General features: G+C 41.7%; 2 protein-coding genes across 6 annotated transcripts in view; one reads left to right on the forward strand and one right to left on the reverse strand.

The window, feature by feature from the left end:
* Positions 1–27,788, forward strand: part of RECQL5 (RecQ like helicase 5) — a 76,396-nt gene that overhangs the window by 17,599 nt on the left and 31,009 nt on the right. The gene's annotated exons all lie outside the window — the stretch shown is intronic.
* On the reverse strand, positions 1,934–27,293 carry SMIM5 (small integral membrane protein 5). Of its 3 annotated transcripts, XM_087709929.1 has the most exons (5): positions 27,014–27,293; positions 15,058–15,110; positions 14,398–14,486; positions 4,162–4,318; positions 1,934–2,725 (listed from the first exon to the last, which is right to left on the reverse strand). In XM_087709929.1, exons 4-5 carry the CDS (start codon positions 4,286–4,288, stop codon positions 2,610–2,612), a joined length of 243 nt encoding a protein of 80 aa, XP_087566055.1. In that variant the 5' UTR covers positions 4,289–4,318; positions 14,398–14,486; positions 15,058–15,110; positions 27,014–27,293; the 3' UTR covers positions 1,934–2,609. The 3 variants fall into 3 exon arrangements, with proteins under 3 accessions (XP_087566055.1, XP_087566054.1, XP_087566053.1); XM_087709928.1 differs by lacking the exon at positions 15,058–15,110; XM_087709927.1 differs by lacking the exons at positions 14,398–14,486; positions 15,058–15,110.

Here is a 27,788-nt window from a genome sequence, read left to right on the forward strand (position 1 = left end):
TTATATTCTATAAAGAATATGGCAGTAATTTAGCTTTGGTGCTGAATGTGTTTTATAATTTTATGTTAAAGCAATATATATTTTATAGACGTTTAAAGCCACAGTAATCCACCCAAAATTAAGATGTGAATGATGATAAATAAGTACACTCTAGACTTTTCTTTCAGAAACAAAGTATGCATTGTTTCACATGCCTTCATTGAACATTGGTGGAACTAGTATTTCAAAAAAGGTGCTTATTTTTTCCCCTTGCAAGGCCTTTCTCAATACAACACATACTTTTGCTCCCCCCCCCCCCCAAAAAAATCTCTTTAACAGATTTGTGAGAAAAGCAGATGTGTCTATTAAAAGAGTTGAACACTTTCTCCTGGAAGATTTCCTCCCTAATCCTTAAAAACAGTTATTTCGGTCTACAATTGGTTTCACTTTCTTTTAATCCAGCATTTTTTCCCAGTGTAATACTTGCTTTAATTTTATTATAGTATTAATGGAGATTCAGGATATTGTACATATTTTTTCCCTGTGGCGCACTATCATTGTATTGTTGGAAATGCTGGGCAATGGTTTGGCTGTGGAATCAGTTTGCGTGGCTGACTTGTTCTCTCCACAGCCTGGCAGCTGTGCAATTATAAAAAAGCAGCCAAGTTTGAAATCAAGTTAATCTCTGTGTCTGTGGTTGTTGAAACTGTTTTCTTATTCCTGTCATTTGCACAAGGGAGTGACTTCTGAAACAGTACACACCCAGAATAAATATACTGGAGGCTTTTCAACACTCTTTGTAGCATATAGAAATAGAACTTGCTGGCAGATGTAGCACCCTGCATCTCTCATCTTTACTTATGTTGACTGAGGTTCTTCCCAATTATAGTTTTAAATGTCTGGGCCATAAGGTTTCAGTTGTACCTTAATGCAGCAACACTGCATGACAACTTGGTTGGATGTTTGATAAATCTGGTTTTGCAACTTGCCTGGGACTGCAGAAATTTGGAAGAATTAAATATTTGCAGGCATAATATATAACTGGTACATTGCTCTAAGCTTTAGTCAAAAAAGTATATAGTTTTAATTGAAATATGGCATATATATTCAGCATATTTAAAGTGTTGAACCAGAATAATGATTTATTAATCTATATTATTCAGAAATGTGGATTCATGGGATATTACTAGATAGCTATGAGATTGCGTATTGTGATAATAGGTAACCCTATTTCACGTTAAATTCAGAGTTAAATCGCTTTGGGGTAAATGAGATAGTCATCTATTACCACAATAGGAGTCTTAGCAGTCTAATTGTGGGTGATGACAAATATAGTCCAATACCTCTAAAGAACAGGAGATATACTGTTATCTACCACCAAATTTTCTATTTTGATTTACACAGGTCAAGTGCCGTTATTTCTCTTTTGTGCACATTTAACCCTCTTTGAAATTGATTGAAGCAGAAAGTGTCTCTTTGGAAAGGGATTTATACTCTGTTGTAAGCAGTAGCTGGGTAGCTCATTCTTGGTTATGTTTTTGCTGTACCATTTAGCATAATGCTGTTGTCCAGTTGTTGCACTCATTTCCTGAATGAAACCTGCTTTTGCTTTTGTACTCTGTTTGATCCCTCTGTGTATAAATTCACCTTAAAACACAGACTCCCAATAAAGGGAGCAAAGGATTAAACTGTAAACCTCAGTGAATGATTGGAAGAGTTCCTGTTTCCATGCCTCCTCCTTGAGTATAATCCAAGAGTTGCCTTTTTCCCCTTTGGTATATTTTAATTACCTTAAATATAACATGAACCCACCACAACTATAAATTATTCATAAGAGTATTCATAGAGGACATATATAATTCTTAAGCCCAACATAAAGCCAACCAATTCTTTTGTTCCCTTTTCTTTGAAGTTAAGGATTTGTCATATACAAAGTTTACACAGAAGACACCAAAACATAAAAAGGCAGTAATTTTTAAAGACAAGAAACAATACAGCATTGTGAGCATTATCATATCCCTTCGGCTTTCCTTAGGTATACAGCAGCTATAGCATATGTACTGTCTTTGACAGTTGTTAATTCTTTTATTAAGGAGGGAAGGAAGACTACATAATTTGTTGTTGCTTTTCTTTGCTGTCTCTGAACTCATTTGTCATCTTCAAGCTTACATCATTTTCTTAATGCATGACTTGCTTAGCTATCATGTCTCTGGTTAACTTAGCTTTAAATGGTTGAGCAGAGGGGAAACCATGCTTATGTCAGATTTCATTCTCCTGAATGCTTGCATATATCTTGATCTCCCTGTGGCTTCCTGAACTGTAATGTGGAAATGAAATCTGGTGCATGTTTGACCAGATAGGTATTGTCTTGATAGGTTGAGGAGAGAAAACTACTGCAAACAGTGCATTTTCAACATGTCAACATGTCAAAAGCCATGTCATAAAACAGAGTCCTATGTTCAGGTTCAGTCTCTTTTTCCTTCTCTCTCTCTCCCTCTCCCCTCTCTCTCCCTCTGTGTGTGTCTCTTATTTTATCTCCTCATTTACCATTATGTTCCATGGATTGGTATGCCGTGTTGGAGTTGTTCCAATTCTTTCTTCAACTTCTGTATTCTTTTTTAAATTCACTTTTATAAATCATCTGCAGGCTGAACCTCAATCCTTTTGGCCTTCTCTTTTGGCTTTCCATCGTAGAAGCAGCTGCAGCAAAAGCTGCAAGCTACAATCATCATTGAAAGCATCGTAACTGAAAGGTGAAAGGAGACAAAGAATATTGGCTTTGGAAATGGACCAGAAATTAGAACCAGTCCAGCCCACTACGGAGTGAGTGTAGCAGATATAGTCCAGATGTAGTTTTAGAAAGTAATTTCTGAGATTGCTTATAATGCCAACAAAATACTAGCTGATAAGAATTATAACTTTTGATATTCAAATTACAAATTGTGGCTTAGTGTTTTTAATTGTTGAGCTTCTTGGGCTTATAATTGTGGTTATGCTTTCTGCCACATTCAGTGAGGAGATGTGGCGGGAGAGGTATAGCTGAATACCTAATGCAAAAAAAGCATAAACAAAATGTTGTGTTTATGCACATCCAACCCTTCTCCTTCTACATAGACATGAGGAAAATTTTACTGGATTTAGTTTCACCTCCCACAAACCTTGGTTTTTCCTCTTTCCTTTGCCACTGTAATAAATCTCCTGGCCACACAGGAGAAGGGGAGGAATAGACTCAACAATTTGCTTAGATTTGTTCAGGCTTGTCTGCCAGCCTCTCCTTTTCAAAGTAACTTATTCTTCAGCTGCTTTTATTTAATGGTTATCTTCCTAAAAATTAATAGACCTTAATTAAATGTTCATTTGTTCTGTGAACTGTCTTATTTCTCCTGATCTAGTTCGGAGCTGGTTCAAATGTGCACATGTTATTAGAATATTTCAGAAGTAAATATGTTCCATGGAAATACAATCCCAGATATTTCATATTGCTACACACAATCTGCTTTCTAATGTTTCAAGTATCCCTTCTGATAAATGATAAATGTCCAGTTATAAACAAGTATACTACAATATAATGTTGAAATGTGCATGTTTGCAATTATAGGTAGTCCTTGCTTAGTGGCCACAATTGAGACTGGCAACTGGTCATTAAGCAAAGTGGTTGTTAAAGGAAGCCATTTTTACAATATTAATTCTTTTTCTTTACAACCCAGCAAAGATCATAGATGTGAGGATTGGTTGTAAAGTTAACTTTTTCGCCACTGTTGTAACTAGTAATAGCCTTTAAACAAGGACTGTCTATGCTTAGAGAGTGTTCATAACTTGGAACAAAAAAGATGCTAGTACAGTTTTTAAACCAGAAGCCTTGTCATAATTTGTTGATTGGCCATGCTGATTTGGAATAGTAGGCATTGTAGCCCTGCATATCTGAAGCCATCCAGTTGGAGAAGCTTAATTTAAATATTGAATACATGTTACCATATTGAAAAGCTTTGCTGTATTGCACTATACATAAAGACTTCAGATTATCCCATTCTAAATTAAAGCATTTAGTTCCTATAGTCTTCAACAAATGAGAAAAGATTTAAATTACAGAATAAGCTTATGAAACACCACTATTTAGAGCTCCTATTAAACACAGTAGCTGAGCCCAGATAAGTTGCAAGCATCAGGAAACTGGATACTTACCAATGAATAAGATAATAATAAAAAAACAGACAATCTCCAACGGGTCAGCTTTGGGTAGTCTCTGGAGTTTAGCCCATAATTTGTAACCAATAGCAATGAGTTCGTTCTGAAATTCTTTGAAGGACATTCTGCTGTTCTCAGTCCACAGCTTGCAGCACTGGGGTACAGGGAGGAAGGCAGAAGACAATGTGTTTTGCTTTAGTTTCAGCTTGTGAACACCAGGAAAAAAGACCTGCCTTTTATTTGAAGCCAGCAAAAAGCAAGATCATTAACAAAACAAGTTTATCTGGGCTGTGCCCCAGGATTTTCAGACAGCTGCTTGGATGAAGGTCCTTCAAGTTACCCAAACATTAAAATACATTGAAAGCAATCAAATGCTAATTTGCATTTGTTTCATTTTAAAGTTGTAACACGCAGGTAGCATCTCCTTGTATAGAGTCCAAACAATTAATCATGGGCATTATTTAATCATGTGTTTATTTAAAGTATGTGTGTTGTATCTTCATAGTACATTATCAATGGTGATACGATTTGTTCTATGTTGACAGCACACTGACAGTTAAGGGGGGCTTATAATTCACTTGCGCCGTTTCTTGATCTTCCATTGAGAAAAGAATCTGTTAGTGCTCTAGTTTCTTCCATCTCAAAGCAAAGCAAGTTTGAAGAAAAACCAACACGAAGTGCATCATATTGCCTTTCACATAATACATGATGTTCTAAGTTCTATGTTCCACTCTCCTAAGAAGTATTTGTTTCTGTTCCAGAGTTGTTGGGGTTCTATCTGCTACATGGTACATTCCAAAACCTCTAGTCTAAGAGTGGCATCACTATTTCATTCTGAATGTTCTGTTCAGTGTTTTATAGTATAACTCAGATTATACATCTTCTAAAACATAGCACAGAAATTATGAAGGTATAACATACCAGAAAATAATAAGAAAGGAACCACAAAGAAAACATCTGTTACAGGGTCATTTTTTTACCTAGCTACCAATCTATATTGCCTTAAAGCTGCTGAAAAAATGATAATGTAACAGCATGTAATATAATTAAAATCTCAAGGGAACTCCTTAACCTAATTAGACTAGTTCCAATTATAGTATTAATAGCATTGGACTTGGAAATGGATTTTAGCTACTGATTGGGGGGGGGGGTGTCAGGCAGTTTGAGAAAATCACCCTATCATTTGGGCAGGATTCACAGAGTGTCCATTTACAGTACTTCTCCTTACCTCCCCTGGCACTTCAGAACATCCTATTTTTTACTTGGGAAAATATGGGCATATTTCTAAACAAACGATTGGTTACGTGGTAATTCAGAGATATAGTTTTGAATGAAGAAAATGCTTGACACCAGTGCTTTAAAATGGCACGATGGTGTAGTGATGTGCCTGACTATGTTATTTGTTGTAAATTTAGTTGTTAAATATATTAATTTATATAAAATTACAAGTTCGTGTCAGCATCTGACTTCATTTGGACACCTGCTGCACAATTCCCTAACAGGTTATGGGCCCAGAAGCTTCCGGATGTGACAGTAGAAAATTTCTCTGAGGTAAAAAAAAATTCATGAGTCCTAGAAAGGTTGAGGATTATTGGCCTGTACCGACAGTATGATGCTATGTTATAGGAATGGGAGGAGGATTTCCTTTGGTTCTTCTTAGTCGGATGAACTATCTCTCATGGAGCATAAAGATGAAGATGTTTCTGGAAAGGAAGATTTGTAGACAGTTGTAAGCAATCCTCCAGCAAATTTTAATGAGGAACAGCAAAAGTTAAATTAAAAAAGCACTAGCCAGCATAATTTTGTGCTGGGAGAATAGTCGGGTAATACATGTGTGTGGGCTCACATCTGCTAGAGAATACTGCCTTGCATTACCCAGAATTTATGTAAGGAAGATGGCAAGCAGTTAAGTAACTCTCACCAGAAAACTTTATAGAGCAAGGCTATAGTCTGGAGAAAGTCTGTTAGATCAGTGGTCCCCAACCCCCGGTCCGCGGACCGGTGCCGGGCCGTGGAGTACCTGGCACCGGGCCGCGCAGCGGCCGGGGGCCATGATCGCTGCAGCGGCCGGGGGCCGCCACCAAAGGACCTTCCCGGAGTTGCTTTTCTGAGCAACGGGGAGACAGAAGGGACAAAGTACCGTCCGTTTTGCCCATGCCACGAGGGCAGCAGGAAGACTAGGACAGGGATCTCCTCTTGGCTCCAGCCAGGGAGAGAAGCAGCAGAGAAAGGTAAACCAGCATTTTATATTTTATTTGCTTTATTTGCTTTGCGCCCGAGTGGGGCGGGGAAAACACCTCGCCAGAGGCTGCTGGAGAACTCTTTCCAAAGAGAGGGTCTGGGAACTGGGCGGGCGAGATTGGAGCGGGGAGCCAGGGAGCGCACTTGCTCCCCTTTCCCATGGCCTGCCTTTCTCCACGGAGCCTGTGGATGCGGCTGCTGGCTGTGCAGGTGGCCTGGAGGGAACCCCCGAAGCTCCTGGCATGGCCCTGGCATTGGAGATCCGCGTTTCCAAAGCGTAGCATTATTTCACTCCTCTCCTGTTTTTTGTGGGGGGAGCTACGAGAAGCGGGTGGTGGCACTTGGGGAATATTTGTGTCCCCGGGAGATCTGCTCTTCCCCGCCCCTTACCTCCGAAGGGGAGGCCAGGCGTGGGAGAGAGTGCTAATGATAATGACCGATTCCCTCCTGTTTCTGTGGGTTTGGGGGGGTGGGGAGAGAAGGTAGTTGCAGAGCCTGGACTGAAGTTAGGAGGCTGACTCGCTACAATAAGCAGTGACCATTATTTGGAGGAAGAAAAAGCATAGCAGTGCGACGGAGATTCACTCTTTCAGAACCTGCATCATCTTTTTTTCAAATTAAAAAAAAAAAGCCTTTTAAACATTCTTATTCCTAAAGGCAAAAAACCCCATGAGGCTTGCTGGAGAACGGAGCGGAGGTGACGTACGAGGGGGAGGCTGGGCGCCATGGTGGGGGAAGCTGTTGCTGAAATAATTCGATCTGTCAGGAACTCGGAGGTGGGGGGGAGGTCAGTGGGAAGCCTTTGCCGGCCCAACGCCAGCCGTAGCTCTGAAGTTGCTTTCCTTTCTACTGAATCCCCTGCTCAGCAAAGCAAGTCTGGGGAAGTCCTTTGCGCCGGCTAGAAAAGGTCTTCACTCCCTCCCTCTTGCAGCACGCCCCGATGTGAAAAACGCCGAGATCGGCACACTTGGGGCTGCTGCTGCTGTGATGTCCAGGGAGGCTCCGCTGGTCTAGAACCCATCCACGGGGGGAGGGATCGTCTTCCCGAATGGGCTGGTAAGGGGATAGAAAAGGTTTTTCTCCAGTTCCAGGTTTCAGCTTCTTGGCTCCATTATCTCATTATCTCTTTCCAGCTTCTTTTGTTGAGCCTCTAATTAAGGTTCATTTTTATGCCTTAATAAAGATCACCTGGTTAAAAAGAAGGAAGAGGCTCCACTGGTCCGGAGCCCATCTGCAGGTTGGGAAGGAGGGAGAGACAGACAGAAAAACAGACAGACAGAGACACAGAGAGAGATGCACACACAGAGTGAGTGAGTGAGTGAGTGAGAAACAGATAGACACACACACATACATATACACACAGAGTGACAGAGAGAGGAAGGGAGGGGAGAGGGATAGAGTGATAGAGAGGGAGGGAGAGACAGACACACACAGAGTGTGTGATTAAGTGAGTGAGTGAGAGATAGACACACACACACACATACACACAGAGTGACAGAGAGAGAGGAAGGGAGGGGAGAGAGATAGAGAGAGAGAGCTTTCAATTTGTAGGGATGTAACCTGGCTGTTTTTGCCTGCTCTCAAAAAGATGAGCAGGGTTGAACCTGGCTAATAATTGGAGGGGAACCCACCTGGGAATCTCAGTACTGTATATTTAATAGTAAAATATTAAAAATTGTCCAAAAGCAACAATGACAATTTTCATACTACTGCTAAGAAAATTACGACACATCAATAAAATTATAGGAGCTGAGTTTAACTCAAGAGAAACTTTTCTAAAGGTAGACAGTTATATAACAATTCCACAATTCTGAAAGAACAAGCTTGTTCTATATGAAATTTAATGCTACAGTAGAATGAAGTAACACTGAAGGTAAGTGCAGGTAGTCCTCAATGCACGACCACAATTGAGCCCAAAATGTATGTTGTTAAGTGAGAAATTGATTGAGTTTTGCCCCATTTTACAATTTTTCTTGCCACATTTGTTAAGTGAAACAATTTTTTTAAATCAAACAATCCCCCCCCCCCCCCGTCAATGGTGTCCCTTACCTAAAAGTCCACTGGGTAATTTTGGTCATTTGCTCTCAGATGAACCAATCTCACTGTTGTTGCAGGAAAAAATGGCACAATATTTATTTATTAGACTTATATATGCTGCTTTGGGCTTCTGATGTTCGCTGCAGCGCAAAGGCTCCTGGGCTGTGCGCAAAAGCTCCTGGGCCGTGCGCAAAGGCTCCAGGGAAGAGAGGGAACAACGCTCCCCCACCCCTGCGCGCGCTCAGCGGGCCACGGTAAAATTATCAAAGGCTGACTGGTCCGCGGTGATAAAAAGGTTGGGGACCACTGTGTTAGATCACCTCCATGAGGAAACCTTCCTTGAATTAGAAGAGCAAGGAATGGTGTCTTCAGAAGCACACAAAGTGTATGGTGCTGTGTTCCCTTGTTGATACATAGGACGTGTTAGTAGCAAGCCATGAGTCCATGAAAAAGCGTGATTTAACTGAGTTATGTCACCAGGAAGCTTTTGGAAGAAGAACAGAAAAGATTAGAGAGAAACATTGCACCTTAGAGTAACAATAGTAATTTATAGCTCGGTCAAAAAAGACCTGCATTCCAGAGAGGTAACAAGGTGGGAGAGAAAATCTGTGTACTAAAACTGCTGCTTTGCATGTGGATCCACTCAACGTATCCAGAGAAATTGCCCAGTAAAAAGATTAAAAGAAACAAACGAGAGAGACAGCACAACAACAGAAGAAGGGAGACACAGATTTCTGTGGTGAAGGCAAACAACAAAGGCATTAAAGACATCTGGCTGTTGGATAGTGGGGCAAGTTAGTATATTGTAAATAATTTTTTTCCGGTCTGGGACCAGCTGCCCAGAAATATGTAAGCCTGGCAAATGGTAATCATTCTTTTGTACCATATATTATATACCAGTGTTTTTCAACCTTTTTTGTGCAAAGGCACACTTTTTTCATGAAAAAAATCACGAGGCACACCACCATTAGAAAATGTTAAAAATTTTTAACTCTGTGCCTATATTGACTATATATAAAGTAATTCTCCCACGGCACACCTTACACTATGTCACGGCACACTAGTGTGCCACGGCACAGTGGTTGAAAAGCACTGTTATATACCATGTACACATGTACCATGTATTGGATAGTCGTTTGATAAGGTTTTGGGTACTAGATTTAGATTACAATTTGCTGAGTGTGTCTTTGAGATTATAGTTGGAGAACGAAAGGTATGAGGTAATATTTGCAAAGGGCATAGACAAATCATAGACTATCAGGATATGTGCACAAGGTTTAAAACTGAACAATTTATCTTTTGAACCACAAGAAAACTAGTGGCAGTATGCAAACAATAATTTCTAATGAATCAAAGCATAATGGCTCTGCACATTTATTATACAGAAGTCTGGATGATGCAAACTTTAAAATATTACAGACTTGGCTGTAGATTTGAATGTAAAAGTTTGTGACAACTATTTGGATTGTGCTATTTGCAAAGAGACCAAATCGAAAATATACTCTGTCAGCAAAAGAAGTGATAGGAAATCTGACAGGATTTTTCAGTTAGTACATGCTGATTTAATTGGCCCTCTATCTCCATTAATGGGAGGGGCCAAATTGGCTTAGGTAATTGTTGATGATTTCTCAAGATATGGGTATTGTTATTTGCTAAAAATCAAAACAGAACTGTTCAGCAATTTAAACAGTGGGTAATGTTCGTAGACAGGAGGTATAATCAAAGGGTATGTCAACTACAAACAGAGGAATAGATTTCATATTTAACATGTTTCAGCAGAGAGAAAGAAAGGAATAACCCACAGAAGAATGAACCTCTACATTCTGGCAAAGAATGGAATTGCTAAATGCAGAAATGGTGTGTATGAAAGATACATTACTAGGAATGAGTAAGCTATATTGGGGTGAGGCAATTTTAACTGCCAATTATTTGGTCAATAGACTATGGAGTTCAGCAATTAATGAAACTCCACATTACATGTTATATAAAAGACAACTATCCTTGATCCTTGGCACATTTAAGAATTTTTGGCGACAGTGCATGGATGCACATTCTCAAGACAACGAGAAGGAAAGGAGCGCCAAAGGCAAGGGAAATAAAATGTGTCGGTTATCAATCAGAATCAGAAGCATTTTGGTGTCCATCTGTCAATGTTATTTTCTCATGTTCTGCAAATTTTTCAGAACATAAGAATTGGAAAAAGATACATTCCAGTACTCAAAGCCTAATGCCTGTTAGTCAGAGGTTGCCACTGAATGAACATTCACACGGGCAAGTTAAACAGGAATCCAAGAGTAGCTTAGGGTTTGTGTATAGCTCAAGGGAATGTTTGGAGAGAGATTCCAGTGAAACAGGAAGAGTTTATTCCAAGGAGGGATGAGAGAGGTGTTCCTCCAGAAAGATTCACAGTTAATGAATAAAAAATATGTGACATCTTTTATGAGCCCCCAAATTACCATGAAGTATTCAATTTACTTCTGGCAGAACAAAAGAAAGGGAAAGAGGTTATAGATAAAGAAATGCTGTCTATGCAAAAACAAAGTTTTCACTCCAATGGGGTTACCACAGGGAGAAAAAGCTGTTGGGTGTAGATGGGTGTACAAAAAGAGGGGCGTACCCTGGCATGCTGGCCAGCTGATTTCGGCCTTCATTTTTTGGGCATTTTTTTGCCCTCGAGAAGCTTCCCTGAATGGAATGGGTTTTGGGAATGGACTTCTGGTTTGTGTGTTCGGCCATTTTTCTCCCTCTGGAGGCTTCAGGAGGCTTCCTTAACATTTAATTGGCCTCTTCCACTTAACAAGGCTTCCCAAGACCAGCCCTACACTCTTTCAGAGATATTTAATCAATCATGCGTAAAGTGAGGTGGAAGAAAAAGAATTGGTTAAAAATTAGAATTGGAATATTTGTTTCATACATTTGTAATGAGTAATGTCTAAAGAAACTACAGATATTTATGAAATAAGACAAAAGTTTAATATTTTTATGAATGCGCAGTGTAGATATTACAGTAAGAAAGCCATAGCAAAGGCATGAAAAGATATAAAAATATCACAGGAAAAGTATGTATATTCAGCATGTGATATTAATGCATGTTCAGTTCTGAAGCTTTTACAGAAACAAACTATGTGAAATTAAGTTCAGAGCTAAAGTTGGAATGGCTTTTGCAAACTTATAAAATGCAAGGAATTATTTTGTAAAAAGCAAGAAAAATTTTGAATGCCCGTACTATTCATGACAATTTTTAAAAATCTCATTGATTATGAAGGTATCAACTTCTATTTGTACGCCAGCAAAAGTCGTTGCAAGTAATCTTCAACTTATGATCACAATTGAGCACATAATTTCAGTTGCTAAACAAGGCAGTTGTTAAGTGAATCACATCCCATTTTGCAACCTTTTTGCACAGTTGTTAAGTGAATCACTGCAGTTGTTAAGTGAATCATATAGTCATTAAGCAAAATCTGGCTTCCTCCATTGACTTTGCTTGGTCAGAAGCTGGCTGCAAAGGTTACAATTAGTGATCACATATGACCCCATGACAGTGCAACTGTGAAAAATACACGTCAGTTGCCAAGTGCCCAAATTTTTATCACATTTTAGACTTAAAAAATCATATTTAATAGATCTCTCTTCCACCTAAGTCCAATGAATAATGAGTTTACTGTTGACTCTTCAGCATTTATATTAACATGGGTAAAAATTTGAAAATAGTAATTAACTGTCTTCATACAAATCTTGGAATTCTAAGCCATTCTTCAATCATGTATAAATACTTTTGCAAACTTAAGGATTTGAATTGGCAAAAATCTAATTAAGTGTTTAGGATTTAGTGTGAGAAAGCAAAAAGTGTGTCATTGCAAGGCTTAGGAAAAACTTGGAACATATGATAATAATTAATGGTGGCTTGTGGGATTGCAAGTAAAGGAGACTTATTTTTTTCCTAAATTGTACATATTTATATTTTTAGATGTAGACTTCCTTTCTAAAACTTATTTTAGATGTAGATTTCCATTGCAGTACCTATTAAGCAATGAAAAAATACTAGCCTAACACAGTGAACTGAGTATAAAGCATATTCCAGAAATGGATTTGTTAACAAGCTGGATATTCTACATTAGCTTTTCCTTTTATAAATTATGGTTGGGGATTGGGAGAACTCCTCTCATTCTCCACTTGAATGCAGCTTTTAAAGCCAAAATTATGGAGTTATTTCTTATTCCAAGCAAAATACATAATAAGCAAGGCATTATTGTATACCATTTCATTAATAAACAATTCGTCATAGAAAAATCCAGCCACTTTAAAAATGAACTGTGCTTAAGCTAGCTTTCTTCTCTTTGAATGCCATTTTTCCCATTGAAATGCAATAGCAGGTCACCTCATATAAGCATTCATTATAGTGTATGTATGTATGTTGTATGTTTATTAGTCTTGTACGCCGCCCACTCCCAGATGATTCCGGGCGGCTTACAATAAACAGGGGAAAGGGAATAAATAAGACAAACAACAATTTAAAATACAACATTCATAGTTACCGTGGGGCTGGATACTTCAACAGCCCCCGGCCTGCCGGAGCAGCCAGGACTTAGTGGCTTTACGGAAGGCCTGGGGGGTCGTAAGGGTTCGGATCTCAACGGGGAGCTCGTTCCAGAGGGCCGGAGCTGCAACAGAGAAGGCTCTCCCCTGGGGGGTCGCCAGCCGACATTGGCTGGCAAATGGGATCCAGAGAAGGCCTAGTCTGTGCGATCGAATCGGTCTTTGGGAGGTAATTGGCAGGAGGCGGTCTCTCAGGTACCCAGGTCCGATGCCATGAAGGGCTTTATAAGTAATGGCTAGCACCTTGAAGCGTGTCCGGAGACCAATGGGCAGCCAGTGCAGCTCGCGGAGGATAGGTGTAACGTGGGTGTACTTAGGTGCACCCACAATCGCTCGCGCGGCTGCGTTCTGGACTAACTGAAGTCTTCGGACACTCTGTGTGAAGTGTGAAGCAATCTTGATATTTTGTTTATATAATGGTATGCTATAGTAAATGTCTATGGAGATTCTCAGTCATCTAGGTCATTGTTGTTCCAAAGGTGGCTTTTCAAGAGACAACTGGACTTTCTGGTTTTTCTTTGAAGATGAAAGAACTTTAGAATGACCAACTGTCTGCAAGGAATATAAATCCTTCCATTTCCCACCATCCAGCCAGAGCTGAAGAAGCTTCTTGGATGAGAAACGAAACGTCTTCAAAGAAAAACCAGAAAGTCCAGTTGCGTCTTGAAAAACGACCTTTGGGTATGCTATTGTAATGATTTTAAACTTGTTTTTCCTGTATGATGGAGCAGACTTCATTAGCCAGTATATACTCTGTAGAAGGAATTTCTTAGACATTCTTCCAAGGAATATTCAGAAGTTCACTGTCCTTGGTAGTAGCATATTGATCCTAAGACTCCACCCCTTCACCAACTTAATGTCTGCATCTGCTCCACTTTTGTTTCACAGAGGCACTACTGGTTTGAGTGGGCAGTCTTGCAGATGTCCAGATGCCAAGTTATAAAGGGCTTTATAGGTTGAAAACCATGCCTTAAATGGTACTCAAAAACCAATAGGCAAACAAGACAAGGTCTGGAAAGCCAAGTGTTGTATAGTCTCACCTCCAGGAGGCCAGAAGTTATGTGAGTCACAGCATTTTGAACTAGTTGTAATTTCTGAATAGCCTTTAAATATTGCCCCAACTGGAGTGCATCATAGTAGTCTAACTGGGTAGTGATGAGGTAATGAGTTACTGTACTGTAGCCAGGTTCTTCTGCCCCAGGGTCAGGTCACAGATGGCACACAAGCTAGGTCCTTTTGGCAACAGCTTCCACCTGCTGTTCTAGAGCTGCAAATCCAGAAGAACCCCAAATGGTGAGCCTGCTCTCTGCTAAGTATTGCTTGCCCATTAAAGAGGCAACAACAGCAACTCTGACTTACTTGGATTCACCTTCAGTGTGCTCACTCCCTCCAGACCTTGACTACCTCCAGACACCAGGAAAGTTTGACAACAGCATCTCCCTCACGACCTGAAGTGGTGATATACAGTCGGTTATCATGAGAGCACAGGTATTCCTTGCTTTATGACCATTCATTCAGTGACCATTAAGGGCTTACCCTGAATGTACTCTATGGTATAGCACTTGTGGCAGTGATGGGGCTGAAGTGAAAGCTTGGGTGCAGTTCAAATTGCTGGTTATCACCTTAAAAATCTTATATGGCATGGGACCTGATTATTTGTGGGATTGCCTTTTCCTAAGACTGACTGCCTTTCTCACTAGAAATCAGTGGTAGTCAACCTGGTCCCGTACCGTCCACTAGTGGGCGTTCCAGCTTTCATGGTGAGCAGTAGGGGTTTGCTGTAACTCTGCTTTATAAATTTTATAAAGTAAAGCTACTTCCCTACTTTATAAATTACCATTACTGTGGAACCGGTGGGTGGTTAGAAAATTTTACTACTAAAAGGGATACAAAAGTGGGTGGTAGGTATAAAAAGGTTGACTTCCCCTGCACTAGATCAAATTGGATGACCATGCACCAGATCCCTTCCCTAAAATCCTGCCGTCTCCGAACTCCCATCATTGCACAATTTATTCATACCTTTGCTGGATAATATCAAGTAAAGAATAACATGTTGTATTCTGCTCCACGTTCTGAAGGAAAAAATTGATGGCAAGTTATAAATTTCATGGAAGGTCCATGCTTGACATGGTTTGCTCTTCCAATAGAAGTTGGAACAGCCATCACTATTGTTTTGTATCTTTTTGAAAGATGTACAATTTACTTTTGTAAAGTATTATCCAGTTTCCTTGGTTAGGGCGAACAATGGAGGTACCAATAATAATATGATTTTGTTAATGCAATCACTTATTTTAATCCAGATGGTCTACTGTATCCCCATATTCTTCCACTTAGATTGCTGATCTGATGTAGTTATTTTTCCAACCCCTCCCATTTTATTACTATGGGAAAAACCTGCAGCATGAAAAGAATGTGATTGAAGCTCTTGTTAAGGAGGCTGTAATAAGTTCTTGTAATAATAAGCATAGTAAATTTATAGCTATCTGTGAATTACCGTAGGACACCAATACTTTGTGTTTGTTGAAAAAAAAAGTATGGTTGGTTGGCTGGCATTCCCAGTTCTACCCAAATATCAGCAAGTCATGAGTAGAACAATCTCCTTCACACTGCGTGAGATATTTTGAGAGCACTGATTAGAACAAGTGACTAAGATTAATTTGACACTTTAAAATTTTTATTTGAAGCTTTAGCTTTGGCATTTTTGCCTGCCTGCCAAATGGCAATTTCAGAATGTGACTTGAGAAATGAGAATGAGCAGGAGAAGAAATTTTTCAAAAGACAATAATTGAATGATCTGAATAATTCTAATGGTTTCTTTAACCCAAAGAAAGCTACCTAATTTACCAGGTTTCATTAAAATCGGGATTTTATTTGGCTTTTATTGACAATTGTTCTTTGGATGTTCAGTCTGGCATTTGGTTGCCTCTGTCAGCAAAGTATGCAGAATCATCCACTACATGGGAAAAAATAGTTTTTTCTAGGAAAATGATCTATCAAAGTCTCTCTCTATGGATTTATATTTCATTTTTACCCTTATAATTTTATCCACTCCCACAACTGCCAAGGGAATGTGATACAGATAATCTTCGATTTACGACAATTTATTTAGTGACCGTTTAAAGTTACAACATTACTGAAAATAGTGATTTATGACCAATATTCACACTTACAACTGTTGTAGCATCCCCATGATCATGTGATTTACATGTGGATGCTTGACAACTGACTCACATTTATGACAGTTGTAGTGTCCAGGAGTCATGTAAATCGCCTTTTGTGACCTTCTGTCAAGCAAAGTCAATGGTGAAACCAAATTCACTTAACAACCAAGTTATTAATTTAACAACTGCAGTGATTCACTTAACAAATATAGCAAGAAAAGTCTTAAAATGAGGAAAAACTCAATAAATTTCTCATTTAGCAACATAAATGTTGGGCTCAGCTATAGTCTTAAGTTAAGGACTATCTGTACAGAACTTATTTTCTCAAATTCTCCTTCACTCTGCATTTTCTTTTACCTTGCATAAAGACATGCAAATTGTTATCTGAGCTCTCTGAGAACAGCAGTCCTCTCTGATTGAACCGAGTAGCTTGCATGTGTGATGAAGCTTCTTTTCTATTATAATATTTATTCCACAAAAAAGGCATGTTTTTCATTCATGCATATGCAGGTTCCCTTTCTATGCTGCCAAAAATCTAAAGAGAGAGAAAACATGATTACTGGGGATCACACAGCCCAGTCTTTCTCTAAGCCACAGAATAAGTGGCTTCTGATGGAATCTAAGAGTGTCATTCTTTTATTAAAACTGCAGTTGTTTATACTAAACAATTGGATGCAGGGAACACATTGTTCATTTCCTCACCTTATGTGCAAGAGCCCAACCCAATCTGCCTAGCTAGCTTAAAAGCGCCTTTCTTAAGTGCACTCCTTTGAACAAAGCTTGTCTGTTATAGGGAGTGGTTTGAGACTGGCCCCCTGAATGGCTTATCATAAGGAAAGCACTTTTAATTAGCAAAAATTTGTGCAGATGTATTTATATTTGTTTTTGTATTTGTTTTTGTATGCATGTATAACCTGAATTAGGGGATTATTATTTTTGCTTTTGATTCCTAAGAAGCAACACTGAATAATAAATCAGCAGGTTAAGGTCATGTGCGCATACATTTAGAATCTTTACTGGGGTGTTTGTACAATGGCCTGAGAGTGCTTTACCCCATTGTTTTAAAGTGCTGTACTGTTAAAATAATACAGATATTTAAGAAGTGGCCAGTGTTATTTTCACAAAAGGAATCAAGCCTAAATACTTACAGAAATAAAAGAAAATTCCTTTTTCTGTTAATGTTTCATCTAGGTATTGTTCAAAATTTTTGCAAAAGTGAATGACACTATGCTAGCCTGTTGTTGTGCCTAGCCCTGATAAAAGCTATTTGGTAGTTGTGTTTAAGAACAGCAACTTTAAAATGTGGGGATTCCAGCTTGCTGGAGGGGGAATTCTGGGAGTTGAGGTCCACACATCTTAAAAGTTGCTGAGGCTAAAAAATACTGCTTTAGAAGACCAATAGGCCTCTTTATTATATGACAGCTGGCAATGCAAGCAATGGTTCTTATGTTGAGACATGTGTTTTAAATTGCATGTTTCCTTTTAGCTGCTGCAAATATTTCTGACTAAATATGTTGGATGCTTCTCTTTTCTTTTGGCCACATAATGTTATTAGCCTTCTCTGGAATCTTCTTTTTTATTTAGCTTTCCTTCCATTCTCTGTTTTCAGCTAACAGCAGCAAGAGGTCTAGCTAGAGAAAGAGAATAATAGTTCTCTTAATTAATAATTTAATAGTAATTTAATTATCACCCCTTGTTGCATAACAGATTGTGTGGGGGGGCACCTAAGATCAGCTGGATCTACATTGAACCTGAATTTGTATCAAAAGTTTAAGACAAATGGATCTGGAAAAGGTCCTATTGTGGAGAATTTAGTTTAGTCCATTTTTTTCCATCAAGACTGTAGACTTCTTTGAAACTTTATTGTCACCCAGAAGTGATTGCCGTACCATTATATCAGTAGTTTGGTCAAATTAGCTTCATATTCAAAGAAAAGAAGAATAAGAAGGGATTTGATTAATTTTTATCTCTACCAACAAAAAAGTGACTAAGTATTTCAGTAAGACAAATCCTTACTGAAGCAAACCTGCTTTCTTGTGTGTTTGAGCAAATTGTCTATTTTTAAGCACAGAGACCTTATGGTTAAAATGATCTTCTCTACAATATCTGAGTCCTGTAGCAGTATTATTCAATTATTTCTTATGTTGTCACATACCTTATAATCAAGAGTCAGGTTTGAGACTGAGTTACCCCATATTACAGTTATCTAAACCAGAATCAAGGGTAACATAGAGTTTTAAACCTCCAATTTATTCTCAATATTGTTGCATATTTAGAAAAAGCTAGTGCAAAACAGTTTGGAAGGTTATATTGCCAACACTCAAAATGAGAAATTCTTTAGTTTTTAGTCCTAGAACCTAGATTGTTATGGACAAATGATTAACAAATGGAAAATTTATCCAGAAAAAGTTGAGTCAATAATTACTGTCAAGCCAGCCTCCCTCAGCAACCAAGAAAGAAACCACTTAACTCCATTTCGCAGAATTAAGAGTACTTTTACTGGTTATGAAAAGATAGCAGCTAAGCAAAGCAAGATCTGAGGCAAAATCACGCGTAATCATAGATATCAATACGTGACCCAACCCCCTCCCTCTGATAACACCATCACTAGTCCAATCTGCAAATCCCGCGGGTGTCATGTGAGTTCCATCTTCAAAAAACATCATCAGGTTGGTATGCAGGACAGTTGGCCTTGGTGGGCCCATCCACTATCTCCAGCATGCGCAGTAGATGGTGAGAACAAAACTCTCTTTACACAATCTCTCCTGTACTTAAAACTTCACTTCCCAAATACCATGCCTCCCCCTCCCCGTTTCAATGGCAGCCGAAAGCAAGTAGCGAAACAGAGGCTGACAATTACAAGAAATTTAAATGGCTGACCTATGCCGATGGACTTATTTATTAATTATTTTAAAGTACCCTGCTTTATATTTTTGCAAATAATTCAAGATCATATCCAGCATACCTTCCTCCTTGTATTTTTCCCACAACAGCAATCTATTGAAATTTAGCTGACAGAAAAGGATTTCTAAGGACAAATTTTACTTACACAAATCGGTCTAAAAATTAAGATATTCCTCAAAGATTTTTCCATTGATCTCTATCCTTTGGAAATGAAACGAATATTAACTACAAATATGGTCTTTTCTTCCTATGGGAGCTTGCCACTGAAATGTTTTGTATTGATGAAAAAAACAACAACCTGGTTTTGTAGGCCTAGTAAGCTTCTCAGATATTTAAGTTTCCATTTGTTCCAATTCTACTGTGTTAGTTTTAACTTTGCCTTTATTATATTTATCATTAACATCTTTAAATGGAAGAATGAGATATAATATAAATAACATAAAGGACTGATTTACAATTAAGGTGAACCTTGCACATCTCAGTTTTGTGTTTTGTTCTGTTGTATATTTGATATGAAATGCCCCTTCCTAACTAAATGTAGTCTGGCAACTGTCGCCTCTGTTTTTATAGACTTCTGGATCTGTTTGTTTTGTTTGAGACTGCTGTTACAAACTAACTTGAAGCCGCAACTGATGCCAAATTCCCAAGAAGGCCTGCTGTTTTTTAATTTCTGTAGCTTATTTGCTTGGACCTCCCATTTTTTAAAATTAATCTCTCTATAACTCTAGATCTTGGAGAAAATTACTATCTCTCAATTAGGTTTTAAATTTTAAAAATCAGTTTTGGAAGTCTTCAAACTAGGATTCAGATTATGTACAGTTAGCCCTCTGCCACAACTGATTATTATTTTTGTAGACAATAACTTCTGTGTAGGTGCTTAAAATCTTTAGTTGAAAGATGAAAAATATACTAATGGCATTACCTGGAAGCTTATAATGTGCTGGTGAAGTCAGGTTTGGATAAAAACTGAACAAAAATATTAAATTGTACCTCAATGTTCCTTTATATAAAACAGTGTTCTTTCCTTTCCACAAGTATCCCCAGTTTTCTCATGATTTGTTTTCTTGGACAAAAGTTCTTCAAGTTCAAAGCTGTCTTTAAATCTTTCAAAAACAATAGCTTGTTGCAGTTAAAATAATTATGTATGTTATTGTATCTTGAAGGGTAACAAATGTATTGCAAAATATGCCTTTGTAGATTAGAGATCTCTATGTATATATTTAGAAAATGTATATGCTGCCAACAAGATTGATGCCTTTGGCCAACTTACAGGATGCAGTAATAACATATACTAACAGCACTTGTTACAATAAAAATATAAAATCAGCTTCAAAAATCTTTTACATGAAGAAATATAAATATGTAGTATAAATATGTATAACCCTAAAAATAGGAATAAGAAAAAAATAAAATAAAAAATAAAGCCAATCAATGCAGGCTTGGCCGCTTCCAAATACATATTTCTCCTAGGCGCTGCTTGGAGTGTCCAAGCTCGGGTTAACTTGCTGCCCAAGGAACTGAGTTTAATTTTGACTGTAGCTCCGCCCCCTGGTTACCTCAGGGGCTCAGTTTCAAAAAACTCAGTCGCCCTATAGGACGTCTTTTGCTGAGCTCCAGTTCTTGGGCATCAACCTGGACTCAGACCCTTCTTGTGAGAGATTGTAGCTCCCTTTATTTTTATTTTCGTTTATTCCTTGGGTTATTCCCTAGGTTTCTTAACTTAGATAGTGTAGTTTAGGTTAGCCTCTCAGCAGTAGGCCCGAAGCCTCTCAGTAGTAGGCCCGAAGCCTCTCAGTAGTAGGCCAAAGCCTCTCAGCAGTAGGCCCGAAGCCTTTCAGCAGTAGGCCCGAAGCCTCTCAGCAGTAGGCCCGAAGCCTTTCAGCAGTAGGCCCGAAGCCATCAGAGGCCCTGAGCCTGCCCTACATCACCTCTCCAGGCCTGTATTCTAACCAGCCTGGAACAGCAGGCAGGCCATCAGGGTGGCACTGGGGAGAGACAGGAGGAGACCATGACAGGGCCTACCCCCAAAAAGCACAGTGGGCCTACCCCTGCAGCCAAAAGTACTTTGGGTTTTCCCTTAACCTTCATAGGGCATCCTTGGGATCACCTACCCATTCCATGGCAGATTCCCTGGCAGATTTGGATTCGGGGGCTGAGGAGGAATCCTTATCTCCCTCAGAATTGGAGCCCCTTCCCCCTCAGCGTCAGGATTCTATTTTGTCCAGGGCCATGGAGGAGGTTGTGGCTCGTGCCATATCAAAAGGCATTTCTGATGGCATGATTCAGTTAGCGACCAAGTTGCCCTCTGTGGCACTTCAACCAGCTGCCAGCCAGGCCTGTTCCCCTTATATTCCTTTGCATTGGGGGGGTAATTGCTAGCAGCGCGGACAGGCTGCCTGGAGTCCTCCCAGCCTATCCTCCTCCGTGAGTCGTGCTGTGGATCGGGGAGCGCGAGGCCATTGCCCGCGCTGCGAGGGTGAGTCTTAACAGCTGGTATTCCCCTCGCAAGGAGCGCTAGGCTCCGAAGGCCCCGAACTCGCTCGTGTGTGGCGCACGTGTGTGGCCGGCCGCCATTTTGGACGGTTTATTTTGGCGTGAATCCCTTCAGAAGCCTCTTAGTTTAACCGCGCAGCCTTGTCCATCCAGCAGATCGCCGCGGAGGGCAGCTCTAAGCATGGGACCTCGTTCTGGGTGGCCAGGCAGGGACCATCCCTCCTCACTGCGGCCGCAGGGAACCTTGGCACCCCATGCTGACCTACCTGCCAGCACAGATCTGCAGGCTCTCGGCTAGACTCTCTAGCCCGCCCTAACCGGTCTCTCCTCTCAGTAGTAGGCCAAAGCAAGGCCCCTAAGGCTTCAGAAGCTTGGGCACCATCCCCCACCCCAACGGGGCTTAAGGATGTGTCAGACCTGGAGGAGGCTGAAGTAGAGGTTCCGGTTCTAACTGACGAGAACCCCGCCCCTGAGCAGGCCACTGGCTCAGGGCTATTTAATCCCGCCATGTTTAGGGTCCTTCTTATCAAGGCCTGGGCAGCGGGGCCCCAAATGGGTCTTCCGGCCCCCGAGGTCAAACCTACATCTGACCCAGTCACGGGCGTCACCATAGGTCCCCAGGATCCCGGTGCAGGACTTTTTAAGGAGGTGCCTCCACCCTTGGACCTTGTTCCAGCCCCTCAATTATTTATAGACATTATCCAATGGCAATGGGCTCAGCCGGGGACAATGGCCAATCCGAGTGGGACGGACAGGAAGCTGTTCACTATGGAGGCCCCTCTGGAAAAGTTCTTAAAGCTCCCCCAAGTGGATGATCCCATCATGTCCCTTACCTCCCCCTCTTCCCTTCCCGTGGAGTTGCTGGAAGGGCTTAAGGCGGAGGACAAGAGGGCGGAGTCCGCAGCTCTTAAGACTCACCAGGCTACCGCCTGGGCCATGCGAGCTTCCTCTTATTTTGGCAGGGCAGTCACCTCGAGGCGCCTGCTGTGGCTCCGCCACTGGCAGGCCGACGTGAAGGCGAAATGGAAGGTGGCTTCCACTCCCTTCAAGGGGGGGTAAGCTTTTTGGGGAGGTCTTGGATCCGTTCCTAACTGAGACAAACGCAAGGTGCTCCCCCCGGCCACTAAGAAACAGGAGCAGAAGGGCCAGCCCTTCCGCAAGACTTCCTTTCGGAATAACGAGCCCTCCACTTCCTCAGGCAGCCCCAGTCGTGCCTACAGCGCCCCCCAGGATCGCTCCCAGGACAGGTCCTCGTTTAGACAGAGGGAAGCAGCAGGGGTTTTGCAAGCCTTTCCGAGGGGGCTATTCCAATAAGCCTTTCAGGAAATCCAAGTGACTGTCACAGGGCTCCCCCCATAGGCGGCCGCCTCCAGCTCTATGCCGCCCAGTGGGAGGAAACCACAACGGACAGTTGGGTCAGGAACACAGTTCGCCACGGGCTGACCCTGGAGTTCCTGTCCTTTCCCCTGAGAACCTTCCTCCATTGCCCCGTCCCCAGGTCCGCCCACAAGCTCAAACTGATGAGGGCGGAGATAGGCCACCTCCTGGAGATAGCGGCCATAGAGCAGGTCCCCAGGGGTCAAGAAGGCAGGGGGTTCTATTCCATACTCTTCCTGGTCCCCAAGTCATCAGGGGGGGTGAGGGCGATTCTAGACCTCAAGCAGCTGAACAAACATCTGGCGTACAAGCGCTTCAAAATGCAGTCCCTCCAGACCATCCTGGGCTGCGTCAGACCGGGCGACTTCGATTGACCTGAAAGAAGAGTCCCTGCATGTTCCGATCCACCCGGCGCATTGCAAGTTCTTGAGGTTCCAGTTCGCCGATCGCCATTACCAGTACAAGGCCCTTCCCTTCAGTCTTTCGTCGGCCCCGCGGACTTTCACCAAGCTGCTGACCACAGTGGCTGCACGACTCCGGGGTCTTCCCGTGAGATTGGAATGTTACCTGGACAACATCCTCATTCACTCGTCGTCCAGGGGGCAAGCCCACGCAGACCTGACCACCACCATCAGGGTCCTGCAGCTTCACGGGTTCTCTGTCAACCTGACCAAGAGCCACCTGACCCCGACCTGCAGGATCCAGCACCTCGGGACCATCATCGACTCCAAGGCCTGTCAAGTCAACTGATGGGGAAGCTGGTGTCTTGCATCTCGGTGGTCCCGTGGGCGCGGTTACACACGTGAGAACTGCAATGGTTCCTGCTCCTTCTCCAGATGAAGAAAGCCAGCAACTCCAGGCGGGTGATACGGGTCCCCCCGAAGGTCCTCCGCTCCCTCCGTTGGTGGCTGTCGGATGCCATCCGCAGGGGCAGCCACTTCAGGGAACCGGAGCGGCTGATCACCACCACAGACGCCAGCCTCTTCGGCTGGGGCGCTCACCTAGGGACCTCGGTGGTCCAGGCCAGGTGGTCGCAGGCAGAGGTCGCCCACAACATCAACTGGCTAGAGCTCCGGGCCGCGAAACTCGCCCTATGCCACTTCCTCGACCAGGTCAGGGGTTGCGATGTACTGATCCTGACAGACAACATCGCCGCCACGGCCTCCACGCCTACACCTAGGCGGCACGCGGTCCCTGGCCCTGATGTCGGAAGCGGTGGCTCTGGGTCTCTGGGCAGAGAGACATCTGGCGTCAATTCGAGCAGACCACATCTCCGGCGTGGACAACGTGACAGCGGACTGGCTCAGCAGGACCACCATTCAGAACTCGGAATGGCGGCTGCACCCGAGACTGTTCTACCAGCTATCCCAGAGGTTTGGCCCCCCGGTGGTCGACCTGTTCACCTCGCCAGCCAACACCCACCTTCCCAGATACTTCACCCGGTTCCACTGCCCCGGGGCGGAGGGCATGGACGCTCTAAGATCCCGCTGGCCTCAGGGTCGACTGTACGCCTTCCCCCCTCTTCCTCTAATTCCGCACGCCATCCGGAAGATTCTGGAGGAGGGGGCGGAGGTGCTTCTGGTAGCTCCTCACTGGCTGAGGAGGACTTGGTTCGCCGACCTGGTCAGTCTGTCGGTGTCCCGGCCGTGGCGCATATCTCAGGAGCAAATTTCCCTAAGCCAGGGGGCCCTCCAACATCCGGAGCCCCAGTGGCTACAGCTGGCCGTCTGGCACTTGAAGGGGACCTCCTGAGGCTTCATTGCTATTCCGACAGAGTCATCCAGATGATTCAGGCCTCTAGACAACCTTCCACCGTCAGAATCTATGAGGCAACTTGGTCGGCCTTCTCCCGTTGGTGCCTCACCCATCAGGCCAGACCAGTTCCCCCACGTATAATAGCACACTCTACGAGGAGCGTAGCGACCTCGGCCGCCTGGGCTACTCAAGCGCCGATTGAAGAAATCTGTCGCGCTGCGACATGGTCTGGTCCGTCTCCGTTCATCCGTCACTACAGACTTGACACTTTTGCCTCCGCTGAGGCGTCTTTTGGGAGAAGGGTTCTACAGAGGGTCATGGCAAGCACCGCGGCCCCGGACATTTCTTCTTCCCTCCCAACTTTGACATAGCTTTGGCATGTCCCGAGCTTGGACACTCCAAGCAGCGCCTAGGAGAAAGACCATTGGCTTACCTGAATGGTCGTTCTCGAGGCACTGTGGAGTGTCCAAACTTACCCATAAGGTGGGGCTGCGAGGTGTGTTATTAGCACCTTTCATGTCTTAATATTGGACTTGGACTAGTTCGAGTATGGACTATTGTTCTCCTTCATTTTTTGAAACTGAGCCCCTGAGGTAACCAGGGGGCGGAGCTACAATCAAAATTAAACTCAGTTCCTTGGGCAGCAAGCTGAAGTTAACCTGAGCTTGGACACTCCGCAGCGCCTCGAGAACGACCATTCAGGTAAGCCAATGGTCTTTTTCTTAGTGAACAGTAAAATGAACATTTAGTTAATGTGAGATGAGTACCTATGTTCATTTGTTAGCACAGAGTAAATGAGAGAACAACCATTTTTTATTGTTCAGTAGTCTGTGTCTAGATTTCTTTAGGTAATTTTTACTGTGGAATTTATCAGAGCTTTAGGCTGGTGGTGTTTTGAAGATTTTTACAGATTATCCACAATGTTTGGAATGTCATCTTACAGGTTTCTGGGAGTTACTCTTTCAATGCTTCATTTTTTTCTTACACAGAAATTTGCCAATCCAGACAGGTCAATGACAGAATTATTGGCATGTTGGTGGATAAGTATTGACAAATATGTCATGCTTTTGAATATGCAGATAGGCAAAACATTAATATTACTGTTCATTTTGGAACTAATTAATTCCTTATCCTTTCTCCCTTATGTAGCCCATTAGTGACCATGTCACTAATTGATCCTGTTGCTTTTTAAAAAAAAAACATCAGCATTATTCAAACAACCGTAATCTAGTCAGTGCTTCTTAATTAAAAAAACCTCAGATTTTCATAAAATGCCAATCTGTTCTTAAATTATACTCTGCTTAGGCTATGCATGCTTCAAAAGATATTTGAAAGATGTGTTTCCATCCTCAAACAAGAACAGCATCTCTGCTGTTTCTTAGAGCAGTCCATATCTAACATAAAGATGTCACTGTTTTAAAGAATATTACTAAATGTAATGCAACTCTTAAAACAGCTGAAACTTTTTTCTTTACATTCTCTACCCAACCGTAATAATATTTTGTTAATTTTTATTGTTTTAAATGTAGTTTTATATTCTGTAAGCTGCCTTGAGTCGTCATGGGCAAATAGGAGGCAATATAAATTCAATAAACAAACAAATAATACGTTACAAAACAAAATAAATTCACCTAGAATTCCTTGATAACTGACTTGGTTAAAAGGTATTTATGCAGCTGTTCCCTTCTGACACTGCTAGAGAGTGAAGTGAAAGCATACAAATTTTGATATTTTTTCCCCCTACTTGGTAAAATGACCAATTTTGTGAGTCAAATTTCAACAGTTGTGCAACAGCAATAGAGCTCTCTTCTTAAAGAAAAAGATTTCACCTTCTCAGAAAAAAGTGCTACAGTAATCACGATTGACAAGTTTCAAAGTATTCCTTCAAGATCTGTAGCTGATTGTCTAAAAATGCCTAATAGACCAAGACTAGGAAATTCCTGAAAATATTTCTTAAATTCCTGTTCATAGTAGCAGTTCATTTGTGTAGGATAATGCATACATTTCAAACCAGCAAGGAATTTATGTACTTTATCTTGCATAAATGACTATGGGTGCTCAAGTAGTAGTAGTTGCTATTTTTCCTGTTACCAATTTAAGTTCTCGATGCTGAGTTTCTAAAAAAATAAGAATACAGGGGAACATGTAGAAACTGATCCGTTAACACGCTTTTCCTGCAGCGCAACTTTGCCAGCCCAACAAAAAGGCTTTATCTCCCCACCCTGCATTCCCCTGCCCTGGTGTATCCTTTTTGCACACTTTCCTCTCCATTTACAAATACTTACGTTGAACTCTGTATACAACTGTAAATTGAACAGATCAGTCTTCCTCTGTGGTTCTGTTTGAGAAGAGCTTTTCTCCAGTGGCATTGAAGAACTTTCTGTTTTCTCTATCCTTTGTATTTTTCTGTCACTGTTCTTTCATGTCAGCTCCCGTTGCATTTTTGATTCTCAACGTATATCTCCCTCCTCTGTTTCTCTTACCCTTGTTACTGACAGCCAGCTGCTTTCTCTGCCTGCCTGCCTGCCTGCGTGTATGTGCGTGCATGCGTGCTGGCACTCTCTCTTTTTGTTGTTAGTATCCTGGAGATGTAAAGTTTCATATTACATACTCACCAAGAAGGGAAAAAACACAACTGGAGTCTCACTGTTGCCCATAAGGTTCCCCGAATTAAGAGCTGTTGCAATTTTTTGTGTAACTCTTGACTGCATCTGAGAAATTTCTTCAGCTCTTTTCTCACACTGTCTGGGCAACTCTTGAGTTCTTTTCCACATCACTGGAGACTGCTAATTTTGTGGTTGGTGTTAGAAAAAGAATGATTTGCACTTAGCAAAATCAACAGAATGGAAGAGATAACCAAAAGGCTCTTCCTCCACAGACACAGGAAGATCTTTGCAGGCTTATTTTTTTCCTGTGAAATACTCTATGAAAAAGAATCAAAAGACCCAGTTTATGCAATGGCTTTGCCTCCCATGGGAGTGAGGAAATAATTCCATAGTTCACAAGAAGAGAGGTTTTGAGAAGAACTGTTAATACATGGAAGATACAAGTGGAAGCATG

The sequence above is a fragment of the Thamnophis sirtalis genome, unplaced genomic scaffold (assembly GCF_051295495.1).
Source record: "Thamnophis sirtalis isolate CommonGarterSnake01/CBP01778 unplaced genomic scaffold, rThaSir2_p1.2 scaffold_3, whole genome shotgun sequence".
Lineage (NCBI taxonomy): Eukaryota > Metazoa > Chordata > Lepidosauria > Squamata > Natricidae > Thamnophis > Thamnophis sirtalis.